This window comes from Canis lupus, chromosome 19 (genome assembly GCF_011100685.1).
Source record: "Canis lupus familiaris isolate Mischka breed German Shepherd chromosome 19, alternate assembly UU_Cfam_GSD_1.0, whole genome shotgun sequence".
NCBI classification, from domain to species: domain Eukaryota; kingdom Metazoa; phylum Chordata; class Mammalia; order Carnivora; family Canidae; genus Canis; species Canis lupus.
The window spans coordinates 3,922,762-3,948,818 of NC_049240.1; the positions used below are offsets into that span (position 1 = coordinate 3,922,762).

The window sequence follows — 26,057 nt, forward strand, 5'->3', positions numbered from 1 at the left end:
TTGTCATATAAAATAATGGCTCAAACGATGTTTTAATATTAAGAGTCACACTTTAATGTGGTTAGAAATGGCAGAATTAAGAATTAATTGGTAGAATTAAAATTCATTTAAAATTTCCCTCTTGGTTCTTCTATTACAACAGCTGACAAAAGGAAGGGAACACAGTAGGGGAAGGGAGCAGAGTTCATTCCTCATGAGGCAGAAAGCCTGAAACATTCTAGGCCCCAGAGTACCGAGGAAAAGCCAAAGCTGTCAAATCTCCTAAGAGGACTTTGGTGTATTCAGATATTAAAGAGAATCTTAAAATGATGTTACAGTAATGTTTGAGTAAAATTGAGATTCATCAGTTTAGGTAAATAATTACAAAAATTCCCCATTTCTTTTTAAGTTAGATTTCCTAATTTAATTTATTACTGGAATTTTAACTACAAGAGCTTTGATAAAACAGGTAACAATAGTCTGTATGTATATGTACAGAAAGAATTTTAATTAAAATTTATGTTTTAATTTTCTCTACATTTTCTGGTTACTTGACTCAGATGCTGGTGCCAGAAAAATCTAACAGTCGAAAGATCATTTTTGAAGTTTCTTAACATACTAAAGAACCTGCCAAGATGTTGAAAGAGACTTCAGGAAATACCAGTCAAGAGGACTGTATATAGAATGATCCCATTTTTATTAAAACAGCAACAACAGAGGTGGGAAAGTGCATGATACATAAATGGGGAAAAAAGCTTTAAGTGGTATATGCTAAACTGAACAAGAGGAGTGGGAATTTCTACTTGGTTTGGTTTTTGTTTGTTTTAACAACCAATACATGTTACTTTTTTCACTTAAAGAAGCACATTTATTCCATCCTTGTGCCACACAATGGGTCATTTCATAAGTTATTCCAGACCAAGGAATCTTTCTTGCCTTTTTTTTTTTTTTTTAAGTAGATTTAAAGCAGTTTTGGTAAATTTCTTTGACTATTCTGGTATCTCCTAACTATTCCCCTGATGCTTTTTTAAGCCCAGTTTCTCAGTAGAAAGCTATCATACCCATGAGTACTCATGCATAATCATAGCTTTTACTTAGGGGAGCAATCACTATGTCCCAGAAAAAAGAAAGTACTCCCTGCACTTGAGTAACATTGTTACCGTTGTTATGTTCCCTCTCAGTCTTCTCTTCTCAAAGCAAACCAGCCCAGTTTTCATTTCGGTTCTTTCATTTAGGAAGTGTCACTTGAAGTATGTTAGGGGAGAGATGCATGGATGGATAATGCCTAATTTGTTCCAACAAAGAGCTTACAATCGGGGCACCTGGGTGGCTCAGTGGTTGAGTGGCTGCCTTTGGCCCAGGGCATGATCCCGGAGTCCCAGGATCGAGTCCTATGTGGGGCTCCCTGCAGGGGATCTGCTTCTCCCTCTACCTAGGTCTCTGCCTCTCTCTGTGTGTCTCTCATGAATAAATAAAATAAAATCTTTAAAAAGGGGGGGGGCTTACAGTCTAGTTAGTGAAATAGGACATATAAATTGACCATCAGTAAAGACATGGAAAGTCCTGTGATGGGTCATGATGAGGCTAAGATGAGAAATATGGACTGGTTGCGGAGGTCAGGGCAGACTCTGGGGACAGCACAGCTCCACACCGGGGGGGTGGTCAGGAAGGTTGGGTAGGCTCCAGTCAAGCCAGTAAGAGCAGACTTCCTCCAAAATGTACCTCTAAATCTGATTTCAGCAAGGATTAGAAAGCTACTTGCATGCAGCTACTTCTCAAATAATATCACATGTTAACAATGTAGTGGTCACAAAACAGCGCCTTTATGTCAGTTTCTTTTTTGAATAGAAAAATGCCAGGGGCTTGAGAATATTCATTATTATCACAAGGTTATTTTGTTTTGAATTTGAAAAAAAAGAAATAAAATGTGATCTCAGGGATTTAAAACATTTGGTTACATACATTTTAAAGGAAAAAACAAGAATCACATAGTGTGGGAGCTAAAATATAAAGAGGTGTGCCCTGAGGGGCCAGTGAATAAATTCATGTGAGCAGGGGATTCTAGAACAGGAGCTCCCCCCAGCAGGGGGCTCTAGAAGGGGAGCCCTGCGAGCAGGGGGTTCTAGATCAGGAGCCCTGGAGCAGGGGGCTCTAGAAGGGGAGCCCATGCGACCAGGGGGCTCTAGAAGGGGAGCCCAGTGAGCAGGGGGCTCTAGAAGGGGAGCCCAGTGAGCAGGGGGCTCTAGAAGGGGAGCCCATGTGAGCAGGGGGCTCTAGAAGGGGAGCCCATGTGAGCAGGGGGCTCTAGATCGGGAGCCCCGCCCAAGCAGGGGGTTCTAGAAGGGGAGCCCCGTGAGCAGGGGCCTCTAGAAGGGGAGCCCAGTGAGCATGGGCCTCTAGAAGGGGAGCCCCGCGAGCAGGGGGCTCTAGAAGGGGAGCCCAGTGAGCAGGCGGCTCTAGAAGGGGAGCCCATGTGAGCAGGGGCCTCTAGAAGGGGAGCCCATGTGAGCAGGGGGCTCTGGAAGGGGAGCCCATGTGAGCAGGGGGCTCTGGAAGGGGAGCCCAGTGAGCAGGGGGCTCTAGAAGGGGAGCCCATGTGAGCAGGGGGCTCTGGAAGGGGAGCCCAGTGAGCAGGGGGTTATAGAAGGGGAGCCCCGCGAGCAGGGGGTTCTAGAAGGGGAGCCTAGTGAGCAGGGGCCTCTAGAAGGGGAGCCCCGCGAGCAGGGGGTTGTAGAAGGGGAGCCCCGCGAACAGGGGGTTATAGAAGGGGAGCCCCGCGAGCAGGGGGTTGTAGAAGGGGAGCCCCGCGAGCAGGGGGTTGTAGAAGGGGAGCCCCGCGAGCAGGGGGTTGTAGAAGGGGAGCCCCGCGAGCAGGGGCCTCTAGAAGGGGAGCCCCGCGAGCAGGGGGTTCTAGAAGGGGAGCCCCGCGAGCAGGGGGTTCTAGAAGGGGAGCCCCGCGAGCAGGGGGTTGTAGAAGGGGAGCCCCGCGAGCAGGGGCCTCTAGAAGGGGAGCCCCGCGAGCAGGGGGTTCTAGAAGGGGAGCCCCGCGAGCAGGGGGTTCTAGAAGGGGAGCCTCGCGAGCAGGGGGTTGTAGAAGGGGAGCCCCGCGAGCAGGGGGTTCTAGAAGGGGAGCCCCGCGAGCAGGGGCCTCTAGAAGGGGGGCCCCGCGAGCAGGGGGTTCTAGAAGGGGAGCCCCGCGAGCAGGGGGTTCTAGAAGGGGAGCCCCGCGAGCAGGGGCCTCTAGAAGGGGAGCCCCGCGAGCAGGGGGTTCTAGAAGGGGAGCCTAGTGAGCAGGGGCCTCTAGAAGGGGAGCCCCGCGAGCAGGGGGTTGTAGAAGGGGAGCCCCGCGAGCAGGGGGTTGTAGAAGGGGAGCCCCGCGAGCAGGGGGTTGTAGAAGGGGAGCCCCGCGAGCAGGGGCCTCTAGAAGGGGAGCCCCGCGAGCAGGGGGTTCTAGAAGGGGAGCCCCGCGAGCAGGGGGTTCTAGAAGGGGAGCCCCGCGAGCAGGGGCCTCTAGAAGGGGAGCCCCGCGAGCAGGGGGTTCTAGAAGGGGAGCCCCGCGAGCAGGGGCCTCTAGAAGGGGAGCCCCGCGAGCAGGGGGTTCTAGAAGGGGAGCCTAGTGAGCAGGGGCCTCTAGAAGGGGAGCCCCGCGAGCAGGGGGTTGTAGAAGGGGAGCCCCGCGAACAGGGGGTTATAGAAGGGGAGCCCCGCGAGCAGGGGGTTGTAGAAGGGGAGCCCCGCGAGCAGGGGGTTGTAGAAGGGGAGCCCCGCGAGCAGGGGGTTGTAGAAGGGGAGCCCCGCGAGCAGGGGGTTGTAGAAGGGGAGCCCCGCGAGCAGGGGCCTCTAGAAGGGGAGCCCTGCGAGCAGGGGGTTCTAGAAGGGGAGCCCCGCGAGCAGGGGGTTCTAGAAGGGGAGCCCCGCGAGCAGGGGGTTGTAGAAGGGGAGCCCCGCGAGCAGGGGCCTCTAGAAGGGGAGCCCCGCGAGCAGGGGGTTCTAGAAGGGGAGCCCCGCGAGCAGGGGGTTGTAGAAGGGGAGCCCCGCGAGCAGGGGGTTCTAGAAGGGGAGCCCCGTGAGCAGGGGCCTCTAGAAGGGGAGCCCCGCGAGCAGGGGGTTCTAGAAGGGGAGCCCCGCGAGCAGGGGGTTCTAGAAGGGGAGCCCCGCGAGCAGGGGCCTCTAGAAGGGGAGCCCATGTGAGCAGGGGGCTCTGGAAGGCGAGCCCCGCGACAGGGGCCTCTAGGAGGGGAGCCCCAGTAGGCCTGTAGCAGGGGCGTCCTCAGACCTGTCCCGCGCAGGTGAGGTGGTCGGGGTGGGGCGGTCAGTGCAGGCGGAGCCGCGGCCGAGGACGAGCGTGGGTTGCGGGGCGGCGCCGCGGGAGGGAAGCCCGAAGGGCGTCCGCACCCTGAGCACCCTGACAGCCGGAGCAGCTTGTCCGCCTTCCTTGGCGACGCGGGGCTTCCGAGCCTGCCCTTTGCGCTGCCCCGAGGACCCCCCGCCCCCCATCGCAGGTCCCGTGGCTGCACCAGGGCTCCCCGGGCCGAAGCCCAGGTGGGGGGGGGGGGGGGCGCCGAGCCGTTGCCTGCAGCAGCCTCTAGAGGCTGCACTTGTGCACCTTGGTCACCTGGGCTAGGAGGGAAGCCGCCCTTTGTCCGTACTGGTCTGCGTCGGCCGGGACGACGGGACAGACTGCCCTGGGGGGCTGTGCGCAGTCCAGGGGGACCAGTAAGGTCCAGGGCACCCACTTAAAATGGCATCTCAGGGGATCCCCCGGTGGCCCAGCGGTTGGGCACCTGCCACTGGCCCAGGGCGCGACCCCGGGGTCCCGGGATCGAGTCCTGCATCGGGCTCCCTGCAGGGAGCCTGCTTCTCCCTCTGCCTGGGTGTCTGCCTCTCTCTCTCTCCATGTGTCCAATGAATGAATGAATGAATGAATGAATGAACTTTTTAAAAATGGCATCTCAGATAAGCAACGATAAGTATTTTAGATTGTGTGCCACTCAATATTAGGGCCGTATTTATACTAAAAAACAACCTGTGGTTTATCTGCACCTGGACCCTGACCTGAGCCTGGCCCTCCCACGGGGAAGACAGGGGAGCACATGGCCATTTGCACCACTGCACCGTTCGGTCGGTTGATTAACTGTCCTTCCTCAAGGTCGTTATTTTTTATTTTATTTTTATTTTTATTTTTATTTTTATTTTGTGGCCATGCAGGGAGTCCAGTGGCCCTGGAACCGCATGAATTCCAACCTGGCTGATAGAGAATTTGGGTTGTTGGTGCAAGGGCTGTGCTAAGGTGCACTTTGTCCTCTTCATGGATTTACTCAGCCTGTTGATCATCAGTAGTGCAAACAAACCCAAAAGCGAGCTACTCCTCTCCCCGGGGGCGCCCCACAGTGTAATTAGGTGCGATCAGAGGCCACCACCGTTGTGGAGGTTGTGCTTCTCATTTAATAATCACTGATCATTCTGTCTTCTGTAAGTGAGACTGGACTTGCCAGGCACAGCCTGGTGCAGCCCCCGAGGCCCCATGGCCTCCGTCTCCCTCGGTGCACGGTGTGTACCCGCCAGCAACCCCCCCATGCCCCCTCGGGCTCCCCTCTGGTGCTGGCTCCTCAGAGGGCGCCCAGCAACTGCTTGTGGGCGCAGTTCATGATAACCCAGGGAATGCTCTCTGCAGATGTTAAAATAGACTCTTTGTTGCTGAACATTTTAAATTTTAAAAATTATTTGAGGGACACCTGGGTGGCTCAGCGGTTGAGCATCTGCCTTAGGCCCAGGACGTGATCCCGGGATTCCGGGATCAAGTCCCGCATGGGGCTCCCTGCAGGGAGCCTGCTTTTCCCTCTGCCTGTGTCTCAGCCTCTGTGTGTGTGTGTGTGTGTGTGTGTGTGTGTGTGTGTCTCTCTCAAGAATAGATACATTTAAAAAAAACTTAAAAACATTATTTGAGCTGCTCTTTCCCTTATTCCAAACTGTAGTGCACAGAGGGAATTTGGGGGTAAAGATCATTTCATTGGACAGTGGTCCTTGAGAAACCAATACTGAAAACATATTGAAATTCCCAGAGTGTTTTAGGAGGAGGGAGAGAGAGCAGGGCGGCGGGGGGCAGGTTCTTGTGAATTCACCACGAGCAGCACCCCGTGAGCTTTCTTCTGTTGAGCGGAGGGGTCTCCACGCTATCAGGCCACTGGCCATGTTAGCAAGGGTCAGCCTGCAGTCCCCATACTTGCCCCCATTTACCACGATCATGTACATACACACATATGCACACACACATGCACACATGCATGGACCTAACTAAATCCCCATATATCAGGGCCCCCTGGGTGGCTCAGTGGTTGAGCATTTGCCGTCAGCCCAGGTTGTGATCCCAAGGGTCCCAGGATCGAGTCTCGCATCGGGCTCCCTGCAGGGCCTACTTCTCCCTCTGCCTGTGTCTCTGCCTCTCTCTGTGTGTCTCTCATGAATAAATAAATAAAATCTTTTTTAAATATCCCCATATATCATCCAAAGAAATGGAAGGGACTCTCTTGGCTGGATATCAATTATAGTTGTCCTCCATAAGTAATACATTCATGCCTTAAATAAATATGTAGACATTTACATTCTGAACCAGTTTTGTATTATTAGAGACCACTGTATACAAGCCATCTGAAATTGAAAACCCAATAAAGTCTGGACTTTATTCTCTTGAGAGAATAAAGCGTGAGTGGTCTCTGTGCAGTGAGCAGGGCCCGGGGTTGGTTGGCATCTTTGCGCTAAAAACATAATCAGATGAGGCTTGTGCTCAGTTTCCACCTGTGGCTTTGTTCCTCTCTCTTTCTGCTGGCAGACACAAAGGATTGGTGGGACCTGGGAAGTTAAGAATGAGCTCTCCCTCTGTCCCCAATCCTACCCATATCTCGGGAGTGTTTTTCCTAGCGAGCTAGAGGATTCAGGAGATGCACTGAATACGGGTCAGCATCGAAACAGAGCTGGGCATGCAGTTCCTTGCATGTGATCCTTTCTTCTAAGAGTGGACTCACAGTCTGACTGTTCCCTTTTGTTCTCCCTTCTCTCACAGCACCCTGGAGGGGTATTATGTGGACGACGCCCTGCAGGGCCAGGGAGTGTACACTTATGAGGACGGGGGCGTTCTCCAGGGCACATATGTAGACGGAGAGTTGAACGGGCCCGCCCAGGAGTATGACACGGATGGGAGATTGATCTTCAAGGGGCAATACAAGGATAACATTCGGCATGGAGTCTGCTGGATATACTACCCAGTAAGCCTGGTGACTGTTCGTCTTGCTGGAATGTAACGTGTCTTAACCAATTTTTCAACTCCTCGCAATAAGGAGTGAAATGTGTTCTCTATGTTAGAAAATGTGAAGCTGTGACACCTGAGAGTCACAGGAGCTGGAGCCACTGGCTCACGAGGTGTGCCCCTCGCTGTTACCTCTACGCACTCAGATGGTTGAGCCTCACAGCTACTGCTCATTCCTCTTCAAGGTTGTTTTGGAAAGGAACAAGAAGTCCTGATTCAAGCAAATTGGGACAAAATTGCTTTATTGTGCCACTAATAAAGACAAAAAACATACGCCTTTCAAAAATATTCTTTTAGTATATAGGGTTGCCATTCATTTGGTTCTGGTTCTCATGCAGGAGAACTGATCCAGCGGTCTCCCATCTTCTGGGACTTACCGCACTGTCACTACTTGGTTTTACAGCCCACCTCCCCACTTTATAAGCGATTTATGGCTTATGTCGCTTAAATTAAGATGATAAAAATGAACTTGCCTTTGAGTATTCGATAACATCTTCCAATATTTCTGGAGTTCACTAGAGCAAAATGATGTGCAAAACCCACTGGGTTGGGAATTAATGCTCTAGTTGTTGTTTGCATTTCAAATATCCCATCTGTCATTAGTGAATTTCCAGAAAATGTCTCAGGAAATAGACCTTAGAAAATATTTTGCCCAAGATTTTATTTTTGACCAGGGCACCTAGCTGGTTGAGTCCCTAGAGCATGCAACTCTTGATGTTGGGGTCATGAGTTCGAGCCCTGTGTTGGACATAGTAGCTCTTACTTGAAAAATAAAACCAAAAAACTAAAACTAATAATAGTAATGTTTTATTTTGTCCAAAGCTTAAGGCAAGATATGATACAATTTTTCTTACTCTGAACCCTATCTTCTTATGAGTAAGAAAATGTTAATAAAAACAAATGATCTAAAAACAAAACAAAACAAAATGATCTATTACATGTGTAACAAGAAAAGTAGCCCCAGCTAAATCTCCTTATTCTTGTTCTTTAAAAAGAAGTTATAAAAAAATAAAATAAAAAATAAAATAAAATAAAATTTAAAAAAGTTATACTCTAGGAACAGGGCTTAAGGAAAGAATACTGGAAAACATTTTTAAAATAATTACCAAAACAATTACATATGTTCTTGGTAGGCTCTGCAGTAGGTCAGAAGTCCCTTTGGTTACCTGTCAGGTGAGCAGGAGAGGGATGGGTGGAGGCACATAGCAGCTTAGGAAGATTGAGACTTCCGTTGCCTCGTGAGTAGGCCAGTTGAGCATCCTGCGCCCTGGCCCTGGGGATCCGCTGATACAGTGAATCATGAAGTCAGAGAAAGTGGAGCCCTCTGCGGGAGACTGGGTATAGGAAAGAGGCAACATAGGGACGGCCGGATCCTCCTGTTACCTGTCCTCTTGCCTGTGACTGTGACCAGTTAGCATCTCTACAAGACACCAAAGATGCGCCAAGGTAAACAGATCCGCATCACTCAGTGTAGTAGCGTCTTGAAACCTGAATTGTACACCCACGTTTTAGCATTTGGTGCTAATTATTACCTTACTAAATACCAAGAGAAGACTCTGCCTTATAAAAGAAGCACCGGGGAGTTTTACGCTTTCAAAAATAACTTGGGAGAAGGTGTGCTGTATATAGGGTATCTGTTGGCAGTCGAGGGGGCTAATCGCATCCTCTAATTCTCTCTGGATTGGGAATCAGCTAAAACCTGTGTCGGTAGGTGTCAGAGGCCAAAATGTGGGTTTCACTATGGCAGTGTTGGACTGGAGATGTGATGTGGACCTCACGTCACAGTGGGCCTCTGTTCCTTGCCCCTCTGAACGAAACCCCTGGGCCAGCTGCAGCTGGAGATCTTGCCCAGGGAGCATCCCCAAGGACAGGGCAGGGATGGAGATGGGAAGAGTCGCAGCCTGCAGGCACCGACTGCTCCCAGGACAGCATGAGTGAAAATATAGCAGGACCCCTGGGAGCCGCAGGGGTTAACCCCCACCCGCTAAAGAGATGGGTGTCAGTGGGTGTCAGAGCCTGCCTTCTGACTAATCAAGTGAGTGATTCCTTCTCCCATGAAGAGGAGCCAGCGAGCAGAGGCGGGAAGGCAGCAGCTTCCTCCCCGACACTCCCTGACACAGCAGACAAGGACGGGTTTGTGACATAGAGTCAAAGCAGGAACAAAGGGAGGAGAAAGAATGACTCGCCCTCCGGTATTCATCAGCTTGCTCTCAGGACAGCTTATTTCTTTCAAAATTTTATCTTGGAACAGTGATGCCGTTTTCAGTTTGAAATGTCTACCTCCTTTTGGAAATCAAAGCAGGATCTCCGCTTTATCGTCCTAGACAAATAAATTCACTGCCTCCCTGACCAAAAGTTTAAAGTATTTAAGAGGGAAAAAAATGTGAGAGACCAGAAAGAGAAGAATTCTGTACAAATAACTAGTAACGTTGGCTGACATTAGTTACAGCAGGTTAGAAGCACAAATGCTAAAAAAAAAAAAAAAAAGGAAGCACAAATGCTCTAACACCCTTCAACTCTCATCACCCCTGAAAGCCTAAAGGCAGATCTTGCAAGAAAGTATCATTCACGTTTATGCTCGCTTATTAAGAATTAACTCTGGGAGGAGAAAGAGCCATAATATAGCTCTAATGCACTTTCTGTCCGTTAAAAATGTTGCCAAGTATTTTTCTTTCTATGAAAGTGCTGTGGTTCATTTTTAAATTTATGACCTGTTTTCTCCAAAGGGCAGTTAGACTATGGTGAGCTGTAGAAATCAGGTACCTGATGTTATTTATTCCTGCTGTCTCTCAGTGAGCAGCATTTGGGATCGCTCAGAAATCACCCTACACCGCCGACTTTGAGTGGCTGTTTCTAGAACTTTGAGTTGGAGAAATAACCAAGCTTTTAGAGGATGTCATGGCTTTACTGTTGTTATATTGAACCCACAAAGGTCTCAGATTTTCAGTTATACTGTGAAGACCTTCTGCATGGGGGGGGAGGAGGAAATATCGCTTACACCCTAGATTCAATGTTTTTAAATCATTTATTAGATTATTTTTTGGTATCCCCATTCAATTCAAAAAGTATTTGTGGTTCACCTATCATGTCCCTAGCACTTACCAGGATACAGAATTATACATGGCCTCCACCCTAAAGTATTTAATGACTCTTAGGAATGAAGGCAAGTGACAGTTAAACAGGAAGCACAGCTGGCTCCTCTCCTGGAAGGCCGCAGAAAGGAGCAGTAAATAAACAAAGGGGGAAGAAAGAGGTGATGGGGAAGGGATGGAATTTAGTTGATTTTTTTATTTTATTTTTTTACTATTCCTTATAGTGCCATAAAAAGTGACAGTGTAGGATTCTCAGAAAGGCAGTGTCCAGAAGTCCTTTGGCTTATCTTTTAGGAAATGCAGACAACTCTCTTTATTCATGTACACTAAAATTAATTCTTAAATACATTTGAAGTGAAGATTTTCTTAATCGACCAGAAATCCAAAATCCAACATGGAGAGGTGAGATGGTACGAATAGTCGGTAAAACGGTCTTGCCACAGATCCTCATAGCATTTGATATTGGCCCCAAAATAACACTTAGTTACATTCCCTTTAAGTGTTTGTAACTGATACTACAAATACAACCCATTTCCTTCTTAGATAACACACCAAAATAGTGTCAGTAGCTTGTAAGGATTATGAAGTGCAGCTCAGTCTCTGACTCCCTGGATCAGACTTCTGTGCTTCTATGTGTAGCTTCTAGCAGTTTACTTGTACAGGCCTGGATGGGGAGGTACGCATCACATTTTTCTCACCCACGTGAAAGCTCTGGGTTCTTAAACTGTTGCATTAGGGCCACCAATGATGGGAGTGCACAAGAAAAATTCCTTGAAGTCGTGTCCTATAGATAAATACTACATATAATATTTTCTGGCTTTTGGTTTCTCCCATCAGGATGGAGGCAGCCTTGTGGGAGAAGTAAATGAAGATGGGGAGATGACTGGAGAGAAGATCGCCTATGTGTATCCCGATGAGAGGACTGCACTTTATGGAAAATTCATTGACGGAGAGATGATAGAGGGAAAACTGGCTACCCTAATGTCCACCGAAGAAGGAAGGCCTCACTTTGAGCTGATGCCTGGAAGTAAGTTGGAGCTGCTTCAGATGGTTGCTCTGATTCCAAAGCAGGTTGTTAGGCATGGTTAAGAGAAATTAATTTCTTTGTCTAGTTCACTTTAATCGTGGATTAATCAGCTTTGCTGCATAACAGACACCTCCACACCTCAAATACGGGTCTGCTGACGAGCTGTACTCCAGCTGGTATAGGCTGGGCTGGGCTGGGCTGGGCTGGGCATGGCTGGACTGAATGCGTCTTATCATTTTACGTCTAACACGTTTTAATTCTGGGACCCAGTCTGAAGGGACTTTGGTGACCTGAGTCAAGATTTTCCCAAGTGGGTCACAGAAAGCCAGGGCATGAGCAGATGCTGTGTTGCTTCTGAAAGCTTAGCTTGTTGACTCAATGTCACTTTTGCCCACTTTTTAAACATATAACACCCAGTGCTCACTCCATCAAGTGCCTCCTCAGTGCCCGTCATCCAGTCACCCCATCCCCCCAGCCCCTCCCCTTTTGCAACCTTTTGTTTGTTTGCCAGAGTTAGGAGTGTCTCATGGTTTGTCTTCCTCTCTAATTTTTCCCCACTCAGTTTCCCCTCCTTCTCTTATGGTCCCTTTCACTATTTCTCATATTCCCCGTATGAGTGAAACCATATGATGATTGTCCTTCTTCGATTGACTTACTTCACTTAGCATAATACCCTCCAGCTCCATCCACATTGAAGCAAATGGTGGGTATTCATCCTTTCTGATGGCTGAGGAATATTCCATTGTGTATATAGACCACATCTTCTTAATCCATACATCTGTCGATGGACACCGAGGCTCCTCCCACAGTGTGGCTATTGTGGACATTGCTGCTATAAACATTGGGGTGCAAGTGTCCTGCCGTTTGACTACATCTTTATCCTTGAGGTAAATCCCCAGCAGGGCAATTGCTGGGACGTAGGGCAGGTCTATTTTTAACTACTTAGGGAACCTCCAAACTATTTTCCAGAGTGGCTGCACCAGCCTGCATTCCCACCAGCAGTGGGAGAGGGTTCCCCTTGCTCCACATCCTCTCCAACATTTGTTGTTTCCTGTCTTGTTAACCTTGGCCATTCTTACCAGTGTAAACTGGTATCTCATCGTGGTTTTGATTTGTATTTCCCTGGTGGCCAGTGATGCGGAGCATTGTCTTATGTGCTTGTTGGCCATGCGTATGTTTTCTCTGGAGAAATGTCTGTTCATGTCTTTTGCCCATTTCATGACTAGGGATTATTGTTTCTTGGGTGTTGAGGTTGATAAGTTCTTTATAGAGCTTAGATACCAGCCCTTTATCTGATATGTCATTTGCAAATATTTTCTCCCATTCTGTAGGTTGTCTTTTAGTTTTGTTGACTGCTCCTTTGCTGTGCAGAAGCTTTTTATCTTGACTAAGTCCCAATAGTTCATTTTTTTTAAAGATTTTATTTATTTATTTATTTATGAGAGACAGAGAGAGAGAGGCAGAAACACAGGGAGAGGGAGAAGCAGGCTCCATGCAGGGAGCCCAATGCGGGACTCGATCCCGGGTCTCCAGGCGCTAAGCCACTGAGCCACCCAGGGATCCCCTCAATAGTTCATTATTGCTTTTGTATCCCTTGCCTTCATAGATGTTTCTCACAAGAGGTTGCTGTGGCCGAGTTCAAAAAGGGTGTTGCCCGTGTTCTCCCACAGGATTTTGATGGATTCTTGTCCCACACTTAGATCTTCCATCCATTTTGAGTTTATCTCTGTGTATGGTGTGAGAGAATGGTCCAGTTTCATTCTTCTTTTGCCTGCTTTTCATCGGTCAAAGCAGGTCACGCAGCCAAGCCAAATATCAGTGAGATGGGGAAGTAGATACCATGTGTTTCAGTAGCAGATGCTAAAAAGTCACATGATGAAGGCATAGCTATGTAATTCTAATACAGGGAAGAAGTGAAGAAATGGCAGCAGTAATCCAATGAATTTCAAAAGGTTAGGTCTCAGAAAAAAACTGAAGTACAGTTTAATGATACTAAAGGATCAAATTAGGTCGATCTCCAGGTTGATACAAATTGTAAAGTTGATTCGGTCTGAGCTCTGATTGGGACAGATAAGTGCGTGTTGGCATCCCCTGCCGTCTTCAGAGCCCAGCATCCTCACGGGGCACATACTGGATACACGAGTGAGCCCAGTGGAATCCACGTTAGAAAAAAATCCTGTTTCCTTTAGGAAGTACAGTATTGCATACTAAACATTTTTTTCTGAGTAGAGAATTATTTATTATAGAAAGTCTGGAAAAAAAAAACACAAGGGAAAAACCAAGATTTTGTGTTTTGGGTGGCACAGCAAAAGAAAGCTGTTTGAATTGGTCTGATTCCTTGAAAGCAAAATATGCATCTATGTGCACTCTAAGTTAGGTTATACAGAGAAAAAAAAAGTAGATAAGACAGTAGTAGATAAGTCTATGCATGAATAGTCCTAAATAATATTTTGCTATTTGTGATCTGAAGGAGAATCTCCAGAGGAGAATGTCCAAAAATAGGAAATCTAGCATTTATACTTAGGTCCAACTTGGTTGTTTTAAATGTCTCAGTTTTTGTTTTTTTAAGTTAAAAATTGAGGCAGCCTAAATGCAACGTGGGATTCTGGATCGGATCCTGGAACGGAAAGGAGGCATTAGTGGAAAAGCTGGTGACATATGAATAGTCTGAAGTTTAGTTAATAGTAACGTAGCTATGTTGGCTTCTTAATTTTGACAAACACACCAGGTAACAGAAGAAGTTAACATCACAAGAAACCATGAGGTTTCTTGGTTTTCTTCCCTTGAGTATTGCGGTGCTCTGTTCCATCTTTGCAACTTTTCTATAAATTTAATATCATCCCAAAATGAAATTTTGGGGGTTTTTTAATTGAAATTAGTAATCTTTGCACTTCAAATTCTAATATCTGTGCTCTTCGCATACGTCCTGAAAGGAGACGGCCCTACAATGTTTAGAAGGGAGGGGACCCGGGCCAGAGGAGGATGCCAACTGGTGATGCCAATTTTAAAACTTCAGAAGCAGTGTGTTTTAGTGCAAGATCCGTGACCTTGAGCGTCCCCTGATTTGTGATCCAGCTTCAACATCCACCATAGTGGTCTTGGGCAAGTTATTTATCCCTTCGGAACCTGTTTCTTCATTCAAAGAGACAGAGACTGGCACCTAGTACACAGCACCGTGACCACAGTTACTGTTGGGCCGCCTGGGTGGTGAGTTGGGTAAGCGGCTGCCTTCGGCTCAGGCCGCGATCCCAGGGCCCTGGGGTGGAGCTGCCCGACGGGCTCCCTGCCCGGGAATCTGCTTCTCCCTCTCCCCTGCCACTTGGCCTGCTGGTGCGCTCGCTCGCTTGCTCTCTACCAGATAAATAAATAAAATCTAAGAAAGAAAACATAAAGAAAGAAGACAAGAAGAAAGAACGAAACAGAAATAAAAAAGAAAAAAACGAAAAAAATCCAGAAGAACGAAGAAAAAATCATTTCCTTCCGTCCTGTCTTCTTCCTTCCTCCGGCTACCTCACTCCCATCCCACCCTCCCCCTCCCTCCCTCCCCCCCTCCCTCCCTCCCTCCTCCCTCCCTCCCTCCTCCCCCTCCCCCTCCTCCCCTACCTCCTCCCCCCCCCTCCCTCCCCCCCCTACCCCCTACAGCCCTCAAGAAGAAAGTCACTGTTATCTTTACATCCTTCTTGGTGTGAGTAAGCAGCAGATTTGGGGAAGCGAGGGGGGTAATTCTCAAAGGGTTCGTTTGCTTAGAACTCCAGGTTGTAACCAGCAAGCACCCTGGTCACCGTAGCTTAGGGCTGCAGACAAGGTGGGGGGAGGCGCAGAATTCCTGCTAAGGTGCTGGGATGCCTTCTAGCTTCAGCACATGTTGAACGGTTTGGGTTTCCCCAGGCTCAGGAGGCCTAGCTGCTTGGGGTGCCTGGGTGCTTCTGGGGGCCCCCGTCACCGTGAGCTGGGACGGGGGGGGGGGGGGGGTGCGGCCCGGGCCTTCGGGTGTCATGCCTCCATGTGGTCCAGGCTGGGGACAGGGAGGAAAACCGTCATGCACACATGGCACCCAGAGTCCTCCCAGCCTGCCCCCCGCCGACCTCTCCCACCACCCCCTTTCTCCTTATGCTTCTGGAACCGCAGGCCGCTCTGCTTCCCCGCTCGCTGCAGGCCGATCTCCTCGCCAGGGCTCAGGCTGGCTTGCTTCCTGCCTCCTCTCTCCACCTGTCCACGAGGAGCTCCTTCCTGCGGTCATTCCTGTCCCGTCCTTAAGGCTCGGCTGGTCCCTTAGAGCTAACGTCCGTCAAGGGAATGAACGAGCGCTGGGCCAAGGGCTTGTATGCGTCCCCGAGGAGAGGAGGAGCAGTGAGCGTGGGCCCCGTTTGCCCAGGACGCAGGCCAGCGTGGGAGGAACAGGAGGCCCGTGTGTGCTGGAGGAGGTGGCCTCGGCCCCTGAAAGCGGCTTCCCCTGGCCGCCCCCGCCCCGTGCCTGCAGCAGCACTGGCAGCTGGCGCTGGGGGCTTCGTGATGGAAGGGTTAGGCCGGGGCGGGCGGGGGGGGGGGGGGTGTCACAGATTTTCTGCACAACAGAGCATGTACTTCACAGAAAAGTTTGGTTTGAAAGTGTGGGTTGCTTCTTCCTTAAACTGACCTCCTTGGGTGTTTGTGCGTTGGGCCACTACCTGTTTGCTCTCAGGTGCACCCGTCGCCCTCCTCCCGCCGTGCTTTTGTGGCGGGGGCTGCTGCGTCTTGCAGGCTGCATGGCCCAGGCTCCCGTCTACGTTTGGCCACAGGGAGGCCCCAGCCAGGGGCACGACAAGGGAAGGAGTCGGAGCTGCCTCTGTGTGTCCAGCAGCGTCTCCAGCAGTGGCCTCTGTCCTGATGGCATCTCCCGCCACGAAGTACCCCCCAGCACCCCAGCTTCCATGGGGCGAGCCCAGCTCTAGAGCCCCAGGCACCCCCCACCGCCCGCTCTGTCCCTCTGGCTGAGGGTTATATGGCTTCCAACCCTTGCCAGGCTCTGGGCTCCTCCCGGGCCCCTTGGGCCTCTCAGTTCTTCATGTTCTAGAAAACCAGTTTCCTGAGCGAGATTCTCTTTCAAATACACAAACGGTCTGTTTCCCAGCAGACTGATTTGGATTGCTTTTTCACTTTTAGTTTGACACATCCATTTGGGTTTTGTGACTATATCTAACAAACGCCAGAAGGAGGACCTCGTAACCACGGAGGAGCTGCTTAATGGGATTATCTGTGGTGCCTTGGTGCCTGAAAGAATTTGCAGGAGTAAAGCCCTTTGATTCTAAAATATGTTTCTTGGGGCAGCCCGGGTGGCTCAGGGGTTTAGCGCTGCCTTCAGCCCGGGGTGTGATCCTGGAGACCCGGGATCAAGTCCCACGTCGGGCTCCCTGCATGGAGCCTGCTTCTCCTTCTGCCTGTGTCTCTGCCTCTCTCTCTCTCTGTGTCTTTCATGAATAAATAAATAAAATATTTTAAAAAATAAAATAAAATATCTTTCTTTACTTATTAGGCGTTGGAGCACCCGACGTCGTCACTGCGCCCTGGGAGGATTCTCAGGGGCTAATCCTTTGCAGAGAACCAGTGTGAATTCTAGAGCGGTTGTATACTTTAGTGGGTAGAATGAATTACTAATTGGCTTCTGAACCACCTTGATAGAAATAAGAAGACTTTGTTTTTGCTTTATCAAAAGCAGTTCTGTTCCTAATTCTGGTGAGGCGAGTGTTTATTTTTAGCGAAGGGGACAACTGCCAGGGCTGGATGGCTGGAGTCTATGGACTGCTTCTAGTAGGAAGGAAACCACAAGAGAATTTTATTTTTTTTTTATTTTTTTGAAGATTTTCAAGTTTATTTATTCATGAGAGACACAGAGAGAAAGAAACGCAGAGACACAGGAAGAGGGAGAAGCAGGCTCCATGCAGGGAGCCCGATGTGGGACTCGATCCCGGGTCTCCAGGATCATGCCCTGGGCTGAAGGCGGCATTAAACTGCTGAGTACCCCCCACCCCACCCTGCCGCCTGCCCACGAGAACATTTTTTTTCACTTCAATTTTTTATTTTTATTTTTATTTTTTTTACATTTTTTTTACAAGAACATTTTATTTATTTTTTTTAATTTTTATTTTTTTTACAAGAACATTTTAAAACCATCCTCCAACCCGGTCTGACCAGAGAGCTCTCAAAATTTCATGACAAAGCATGTTCTTGATTAAAAACTGTAATCACACGAGCATTTTGTAAACCGTTTGAATAAAGAAAACTCAAAAGCAAAAATGGGATTTTTGAGGCATAGGTCTGATGGCTGCTCATGAAGACCTAAAAATAAAACTCAAAGGCAAATCTAACAACCATTCGTTTGTATTGAAGAATTTATTCTAGTTGGTGTAACCTGAGTGGCATTTTTCATCACCTAAACTCCTTCTGTGCCAGGAGTAGAAAGAGATGCTGTGAAAGCCCTTCCCTAACTGTAATCTCTAGACTGAGATTTGTTCCGTTTGCTTTTCAGGCTCCGTGTACCACTTTGATAAATCGACTTCATCTTGCATTTCTACCAGTGTTCTTCTTCCGGACCCATATGAGTCAGAGAGGTAATTTTTTTTTCCTTGTGGTTTGAATGGCATTGTTATGGGAAGTCAAATAGCCCGAATGGTGGAAACTAATTCTCCTCTGTGGCTCTCTGAGCAGAAAAAAAAATGTTCATATATCCTGATGAAGAGTGTTTTTATGCTTATTTAGAATCTGTCCCGGTGAGAGTTTCTCCCACCTGTAAAGCACAGAGCAGCCAGGTGTCCGTCCCAGAAGGAAACGTCTACATCTAAAGCGCCGTCGGGCCAGGCAGCCACTAGGCCCTGCCCAGATGTCCCCTTTCTTGGGGGCCCTGGTGCAGCTGAAGCTACAGCCACATGCTGGCCTCTAGGGGAGCACCTCGAATGTTACTCCGTAAGGCTCTAGCCTGGGCAGGAACCAGGATGCCTCCCTCACCAGCCCAGCTGAGGGGGTCTGGACCACAGCCTTTAGTCACTAAGGGAGAACAGGTGTGAACGAAAGACGGTAAGAAGCCTGAAAACATTCCAGCTCACAAGTGACAGGCTTCTGATTCTATGAGCTGGCTCCCCAAGTGCCCAGGCCCGTTCCATTTCCTCTTCTCCGGACTCCAGGCCTCCCTCCTTGGTCGTTGGTATGACTTTCCCTGGTACCCTCCTCCCCTAGCAACTGGCCTGTTCGTGCGGAAGAGTGCCACCTGCAGTTGGTTTTCTCTCTGCCTCGCTCTTTGTAAGCATGGATCACAAAGGAGGACTTCCACCTGGGAATCCCTGGGTGGCTCAGTGGTTTAGCACCTGCCTTTAGCCCAGGGCATGATCCTGGAGTCCCCGGATCGAGTCCCACGTTGGGCTCCCTGCGTGGAGCCTGCTTCTCTCTCTCTCTCTGTCTTTCATGAATATATAAAATAAAAAGAAGGACTTCCTTCACTTTTTCTTCTGTTTCCACCTGAAAAATAGGCCTCTTCCCTGGTTGAACTGACAGGACGCACACCACAGCATCCCAATGAATGCATGCCCTCTTTCCGGATACAAAGCTCTGCTCCATTTACAGAGGGAAGCACAGTAGCACGATTTTCACATTTATCAGTCTTTTTTGCTACTGTTGTTGTGATGATGCTGTACAATGGGACCCTCAAAACTAGCGGTGGTTTAGGGGCACCCGGGTGGCTCAGCGGTTGAGCATCTGCCTTAAGCTCAGGGCGTGATCTGGGTCCTGGGATCGAGTCCCGCATCAGGCTCCCCACAGGGAGCCTGCTTCTCCCTCTGCCTGTGCCTCTGCCTCTCTCCCTGTGTCTCTCATGAGTAAATAAATAAAATCTTTAAAAATAAACAAATAAAAATAAAATAGGCATAGGATCCATGTAATAAAAACTAAGGATGCCCAGTTCCACCAGAGTCATTACATCTTAGTGCCCAAAGAACTGAAATAGTTGTTGAAGGGGCATGTGCTGGCCTAGTAAATCCAGTTCAGTGATCATGGAGTGCTGTTTTCTTGTAAACCAGGGATTGGCAAACTTTTTCTGTAAAGAGCCACATTGTAAATATTTCAGGCTCTGTGGGTCTCTACTGCAACTGCTCAGCTCTACTTCTGCAAGCCAAAGCAGCCATAGACACTAAATAAATAGGTGTGGCTGTGTTCCATAAATCTCTATTTACAAAAATGTGCAGCTGCCAGATTTGGCCCAGGGGCCATAGTTGGTAGACCCGTTATAAACTCTTTTGTTGGGAAGTGCTTACTGGATATGTCTTACTGTTTGTCACTCTTTAATGTGAAAGATTCATCTTCGGGCTTAATTAAAACGGTCCTCCCCTCCTATTTGGCATTGACAGACTCGGGTACAGCTTTAATTATCTTGGAAATGTTTTACTTGTCCAGGAAGACAGTGAAACTACTCATTAACTGAAAACATAATTTAAAAAAATATAAAACCTTATATCAAACACTGAGTTGCTTTATGAATACAGTGAAACCACGACCCCCTCCCTGGCCCCATGCAGTTGACAATCCACATTTAACTTTTGATTCCCCAAAAACATAACTTCTAAGAGCCTCCTGTTGACTGGAAGCCTCACCGATCACATAAACAGTTGATTAACACACATTTTGTATGTGATTCGTTTTATACACTGTATTCTTACAATAAAGTCAGCAAGACAAAAGAAAATGTTAAGAAAGTCATGGGGGGAGGGGGTGCCTGTCTGGCTCAGCCAATAGAGCGCGCAACTCTTGATCTTGAGGTTGTGAGTTGGAGACCCGCGTTGGGTGGAGAGATTACTTAAAAATAAAACCTAAAAAAAATAAAATAAAATAAAATAATAAAATTAAATTAAATCAAATTAAAATAAAACCTTAAAAAAAGAGAGAGAAAAGAAAGTCATAAGACAATGACATTTGAAAAATTGCATCTAAATGGACCCGCACAGTTCACACCCATGCTGTTCTATATAATAATCCCCATATTAGCGAGCAGATTTTAAACACCACTCTGAAAAGATACGTGAGTACTAATTCTTCCATTTTCAGTGCCAAATATTGTGATTTAACTTTTCTTCCTTCTTTCCTTCCTCGTGGGATTCCTATGAACTGATGCTTTGTGTTCAGTCGCCTTACTGGTATTCTGGTGGTTGATGTAAAGAGTGACGGATCAAACCAAAAGAACCATTATTTGACTCTTTTTTCTATTTAGGGTTTATGTTGCTGAATCTCTCATTTCCAGTGCTGGAGAAGGACTGTTTTCAAAGGTAGCGGTGGGACCTAATACTGTTATGTCTTTTTATAACGGAGTCCGAATCACACACCAAGAGGTGAGTGGGGTGGAGGTGGAAAATGGATTGGTTAAAGGGCTCGGTTTCAAACACTCTTCATTTTCCTGTTAGCCCCTTTACTTTCATATTCACTAGAAGTATGAAGAATAAAGTCTTTTTTTGTAACATTGATGGGATAATGTCTTATCGCAGTCTTTGCTGTAGCAAAAATACCATACACTGGGTGGCTTAGTTGGTTAAGCATCTGCCTTGGGCTCAGGTCATGATCCCGGGGTCCTGGGATCGAGTCCTGCATTGGGAAGCCCTGCTCTGCAAGGAATCTGCGTCTCCCCCTCCTCTGCCCCTCCCCACCCCCATTTGTGTTCTGTCTCTCTCTCTCAAATAAATATATAAAATCTTAAAAATACACTGGGTGACGTATAAGCAACAGAAATTTATTTCTCACAGTTCTGGAGGCTGGAAGTTCAAGATCAGTGTATCAGCAGAATTGGTATCTGGTCAGAAACCGCTTCCCGGTTCATAAAGGGCTCTCTTCTCATTGCAGCCTCACGTGGCCGGAGGAACAGGGGAACTCTCTGGGGTCTCTTTTAGGTTTCACAGCTATCTTATAGAGAATGGGAGGCACCCGTCAACGAGACAGCAATTGCTTTGTACTGTCTACACCCAGTGTCTGAAAAAAATGGAGATCCAACTGGACTCTGTCAGTAATTAATTTATGACCTTGCACAGGGTGCTTCCTAAGAAGGCCTCCTACTTCTGTTTGTGCAAAAGTCCTACAGTAGCCTACATCCAGCCAGGAAGGCTTCTATTGCCAAAAAAAAAAAGCTAAAAATAAAAAGCTAAGAATCATCACCTCTTGCCTTTAAAATACAATCTTTGTTATGTTTTCCAGAATTCATAGGTGTTTTTTGTTTTCGCTTCTTCGCGTCACAATTACCTTCCTGACACGTCCGCTTGAGGACAAGAAGGCCGCCGCTTGAGCCTGGCTTGTAGTCTCCATCTGGGCTCACTTGCATTATGCGTATGGGACCTGGGCGTGTTGCTCATATCCCTCAGTCAGGTCCCCCCCTTTTCACTTACTGCAAAGGGATGCTAAGGGGGAAATGCCGTGAAACAATGCAGTTTTTGCCCCTTCAGGGGCATCGTACAGACAGAGATGGCTTGGCACCCAAACTCAGTACCCCCTGGTGACTGCCAGGCCTCGGGTTGGCCACCTGGCAGTCCGGTTCAGCGTATGCAAGGTGGCTCAGACTATTGCCACGCAGTCTATTAATTCTAATATTTTACAGAAGACAAAACAGAAGCCCAGAACGGGTGAGCCACTTGTCCAAGGTCACAAATACAGGAACTAGCAGCGTACAAGCAGGATTCCAAGTAGCAGAATCGGGCTCGGGGTGAAACTCCTGCTGTGCTGTGCTGTGGACGTGAATGAGGCACCGTCTTTGCCCTCATGGCATTTAGATCTCATTGGGGAGGGACGCCTGGGTGGTGCAGTCAGCCGGACTCCTGTTTGGTGCAGGTCCTGATCTCAGGGTTGTGGGATCGAGCCCTGCATCAGGCTCAGTAGGGAGTCTGCTGGAGACCCTCTCTCTCCTTCTCCCTTTGCCTCTCCCCACCCCCGCTCTCTAACGTAATAAATAAATCTTTAGATCCTGTAAGGATATAATAAAAACACACAGCTAACGGCAACATAAGGTAGATGGCACCAAGTGCCAAACATCAGTATCCTATGACAGGCCTGGGATATTAAGACCCAAGAAGATTTTTTTTCACTCCCACCCCTGCTGTATCCCTTGCACCTAGAACAGTGCCTGGAGTATGATAGGCACTCAGCAAATATTTGTTGAATGAATATCAGATACAAGTAAGAGCATCGTTTTCATTTAGGGACAGGAGAGGCAGCTTACCTCTGGGAGTCAACAGTTCTATATAAAAGTGTGATCCGAAAAAAAAATAATAATAATAATAAAATAAATAAATTTTAAAAATAAATAAATAAATAAAAATAAAAGTGTGATCTGAAAAAAATAATAAAATAAATAAATAATAGTAAATAAAAATAGTAAATAAATGAATGAATGAATGAATGAATGAATAAATAAATAAATAAATAAATAAATAAATAAAAATAAAAGTGTGATCCGAGGGGCACCCAGGTGGCTCAGTCGGGTAAGCACCCGGCTCTTGGTTCCAGCTGAGGTCGGGATCTTAGGGTCGTGGGATTGAGGACCCAGTGGGACTCTGTGCTCAGTGCAGGGTTGGCCCGTCCCTCTCCCTCTGCTCTTCCCTCTGCGCTCTCTCTCTCTCTAAAATAATAAATACAATCTTTAAAGAAATTGTTTTTAATGTAATCCTGCTTGCTCCAAAAAACTGCTCTGCTGACATCACCAGATCCTGGGGTGTGGGCTGGAGTGGGCAAGTGGTTTGGAGAAGGGAAGCCTGTTAGCGCACTGCAGAGTCCCATTGTAGCCAAGAAAGCGCAGTGGTAACTGGTGACGCTGTGGCCTGGTTCCCGTTGATGTTCTTATTTTTGTTTTTCTGTTGCCTCGTCTTCTTCACAAAGGGAGGGGGGTCAAAGGGATTTGGGGGTTGATCTGAGGAGCAGCTACAACCACAGGAGGCAGGAGCACCCCACAGGCTCCCCTGATGCCGGGCAGCGCTTGGATGGGGCAGCAAGAGAGGGGATGACAGCCCTGGCACAGGGGCCACCATCCAGAGCAAGAGGGGGGCAGGGAGCTCCCAGGAAAGAGAGGGCGCTTGTGCATCTGAGGGGACCATCCTACAGTGAGGAGTCTCTGGCCCAGAGTGCTCCAAAGGACAGAGGCAGCCTGGGGCCTTTCTGGCTCTGGGCTGTATCTAACCTGCTAGCAGATGTGCCGTCAGGTGTCCCGGGGAAAGCAGGCCCTAAGTGGCTGACACTCTGCTTGCTTTGGACTATTTTATTTTTTTTTATTACTTTTTTTTCAAAGATTGTATTTATTTATTCATGAGACTCACAGAGAGAGGCAGAGACACAGGCAGAGGGAGAAGCAGGCTCCATGCAGGGAGCCTGACATGGGACTCGATCCCGGGACCCCAGGGTCACGCCTTGAACCAAAGGCAGATGCTCAACCGCTGAACCTTCTGGGCATTCCTGTTTGGACTATTTAAAAAAACAATCAGGGGATCCCTGGGTGGCTCAGCGGTTTAGCGCCTGCCTTCGGCCCAAGGCGCAGTCCTGGAGTCCCGGGATCGAGTCCCACGTCAGGCTCCCGGCATGGAGCCTGCTTCTCCCTCCTCCTGTGTCTCTGCCTCTCTCTCTGTCTCTCTATGTCTATCATAAAATAAATAAATAAATAAAGGGATCCCTGGGTAGCGCAGTGGTTTAGCGCCTGCCTTTGGCCCAGGGCGCGATCCTGGAGACCCGGGATCGAATCCCACGTTGGGCTCCCGGTACATGGAGCCTGCTTCTCCCTCTGCCTATGTCTCTGCCTCTCTCTGTGTGTGACTATCATAAATAAATAAATAAATAAATAAATAAATAAATAAATAAGTAAATAAAACTTTAAAAAGAAGACTAATAGTTAAAAAAAATAAAAATAAAAAAATAAAAAAACAGACGTGTAAACATTTGAGTTTGGTGTTGGAGGGCTTTCGAGGTGACAGGCCTTAGCCTGAAGAAAGAAACAACCTAGGGCTACCTGGTTATATTTTCGTGTGTCTTTGTAAGAGACTCTAAGTCCTTCATTTCATGTGAGGGGAGCTGAACTCCGTACCTAACACGTGGAGCTGGCTGGTGCTCCCCCACCTGGCTCTCACCATCGACGGCCAGAGGGCTGCCGTGGGTTTTTTTCATGTACGTGAAATGGAAGGATAAATGAGTTCGTACTGCTGGTGTTCTCTGAGGTGTGGGGAGAAGGGCCCCCTCTCATGTTTGCTTTCTCGTGTTCTGCAGGTTGACAACAGGGACTGGGCCCTTAATGGAAACACCCTCTCCCTCGATGAAGAAACGGTCATTGATGTGCCTGAGCCCTACAACCACGTGTCCAAGTACTGTGCCTCCTTGGGACACAAGGCAAATCACTCCTTCACTCCTAACTGCATCTACGACATGTGAGTATGACACCGAGCTGCCCAGGCCGGACCTGGGCCCCAACCGCCCGGGCCCTGCGACTGGGGAGGGCATGTCAAAGCTGTGATCCAGCACCCAGGATGGCCACTCGCTCCGAGTCCCCGAGGCTCCTCTCCCCGGGGGCTTCACAGTTATGACCTGAGACTCAAGAATCCCAACAGCCCCTTCTCTGGCCTTGGTAGGCTCACAGGTGCCAAAGGGCTTAGAAGAGTAGAAATGCTGTGGAAATAGGACCCTTTGTGGTTGCTGTGTCGTTGGTGCTTTTTTTGTCCTGGTCTCTGGAAAATGAAGGGTGGTGTTATTTGAAATATTAGAAAAACTAAAATTATTCTGCATGAGGGAGAAGAGTGAAGTGTTTTACGTGAAAGGAAGGAAGAAAATAAGATGCTAACCTAGAGCATGAGGTCTTGGTGTTGGAAAAGACCGATAAAATCAAGAGTCCCCATTACTCAACAATAAAGAGGAAAGAAATACTGTCCCATGCAACAGCGAGGACGAGCCTTGAAAACGTTACGCTGAGCGCAAGGCACCAACCGCCTAAGACCCCACGGTGTATGATCCCGTTGATAGGACTTGCCCGTCACCGTGGGATTCACAGAGACAGGGTACAGATCTGTGGTTTCCCCAGGGAAATGGGGCTGATGGCCAACAAGAATGGGGTTTCTTTTGAGGGTGGCGCAGTCTGCTAAAAACTAGGCAGTGGTGATGGTTGCCCACCTGAACCCCCCTGAACTGTCCACTTCCAGTGAGTGAATCCCAGGGTATATGAATCACATCTCGACAATGCGGTCATTTTAAAAAGTCCAGTAGTCCTACCTCCTAGAGTATGAGCCTCCCCTTCCAACTGCTCGCTGATCCCAAACTTGTTGTAAACCTCCATTGATGGGGAGCTTCCTGTTGTGCACGAAGGCAGCTATCGGGACAAACTGAAATAGATATCATGAAATTAGCTTTCGGGCTCTGATGGTTAAAGTGTTCTTTCCGTGGAGGGAGCCCAATGGCTTTCTCCGTAACGCCCCTAACATCCTGTGCCCCCGTTATTTCCCTACGCACTCTGCCAATCTGTCTTCAACACAGTGGCCCCACAAATATTTTAGGAGTTTTCATATATGTCCCCTGGATGGTCTCCTCCCAAAGTCCAGGATCTGTTCTTGAAGGGTACGGTTTGCATGCCTCGTCCCGTCGTCACCGATCCCCTTAGCTCAGCCCGAAAATGCCAGGCACCCCCAGGTGGCTG

The 26,057-nt window shown here is 48.3% G+C and overlaps 1 protein-coding gene across 1 annotated transcript in view; it reads left to right on the plus strand.

The window, feature by feature from the left end:
- The window catches only part of SETD7 (SET domain containing 7, histone lysine methyltransferase), a 50,317-nt gene that overhangs the window by 15,599 nt on the left and 8,661 nt on the right, over positions 1-26,057 (plus strand). The window contains exons 3-7 of the mRNA XM_038564594.1: positions 7,040-7,241; positions 11,212-11,401; positions 17,907-17,988; positions 20,631-20,748; positions 24,644-24,801. Coding sequence (XP_038420522.1) covers positions 7,040-7,241; positions 11,212-11,401; positions 17,907-17,988; positions 20,631-20,748; positions 24,644-24,801 — 750 coding nt within the window. The remainder of the gene's footprint in view (positions 1-7,039; positions 7,242-11,211; positions 11,402-17,906; positions 17,989-20,630; positions 20,749-24,643; positions 24,802-26,057) is intronic.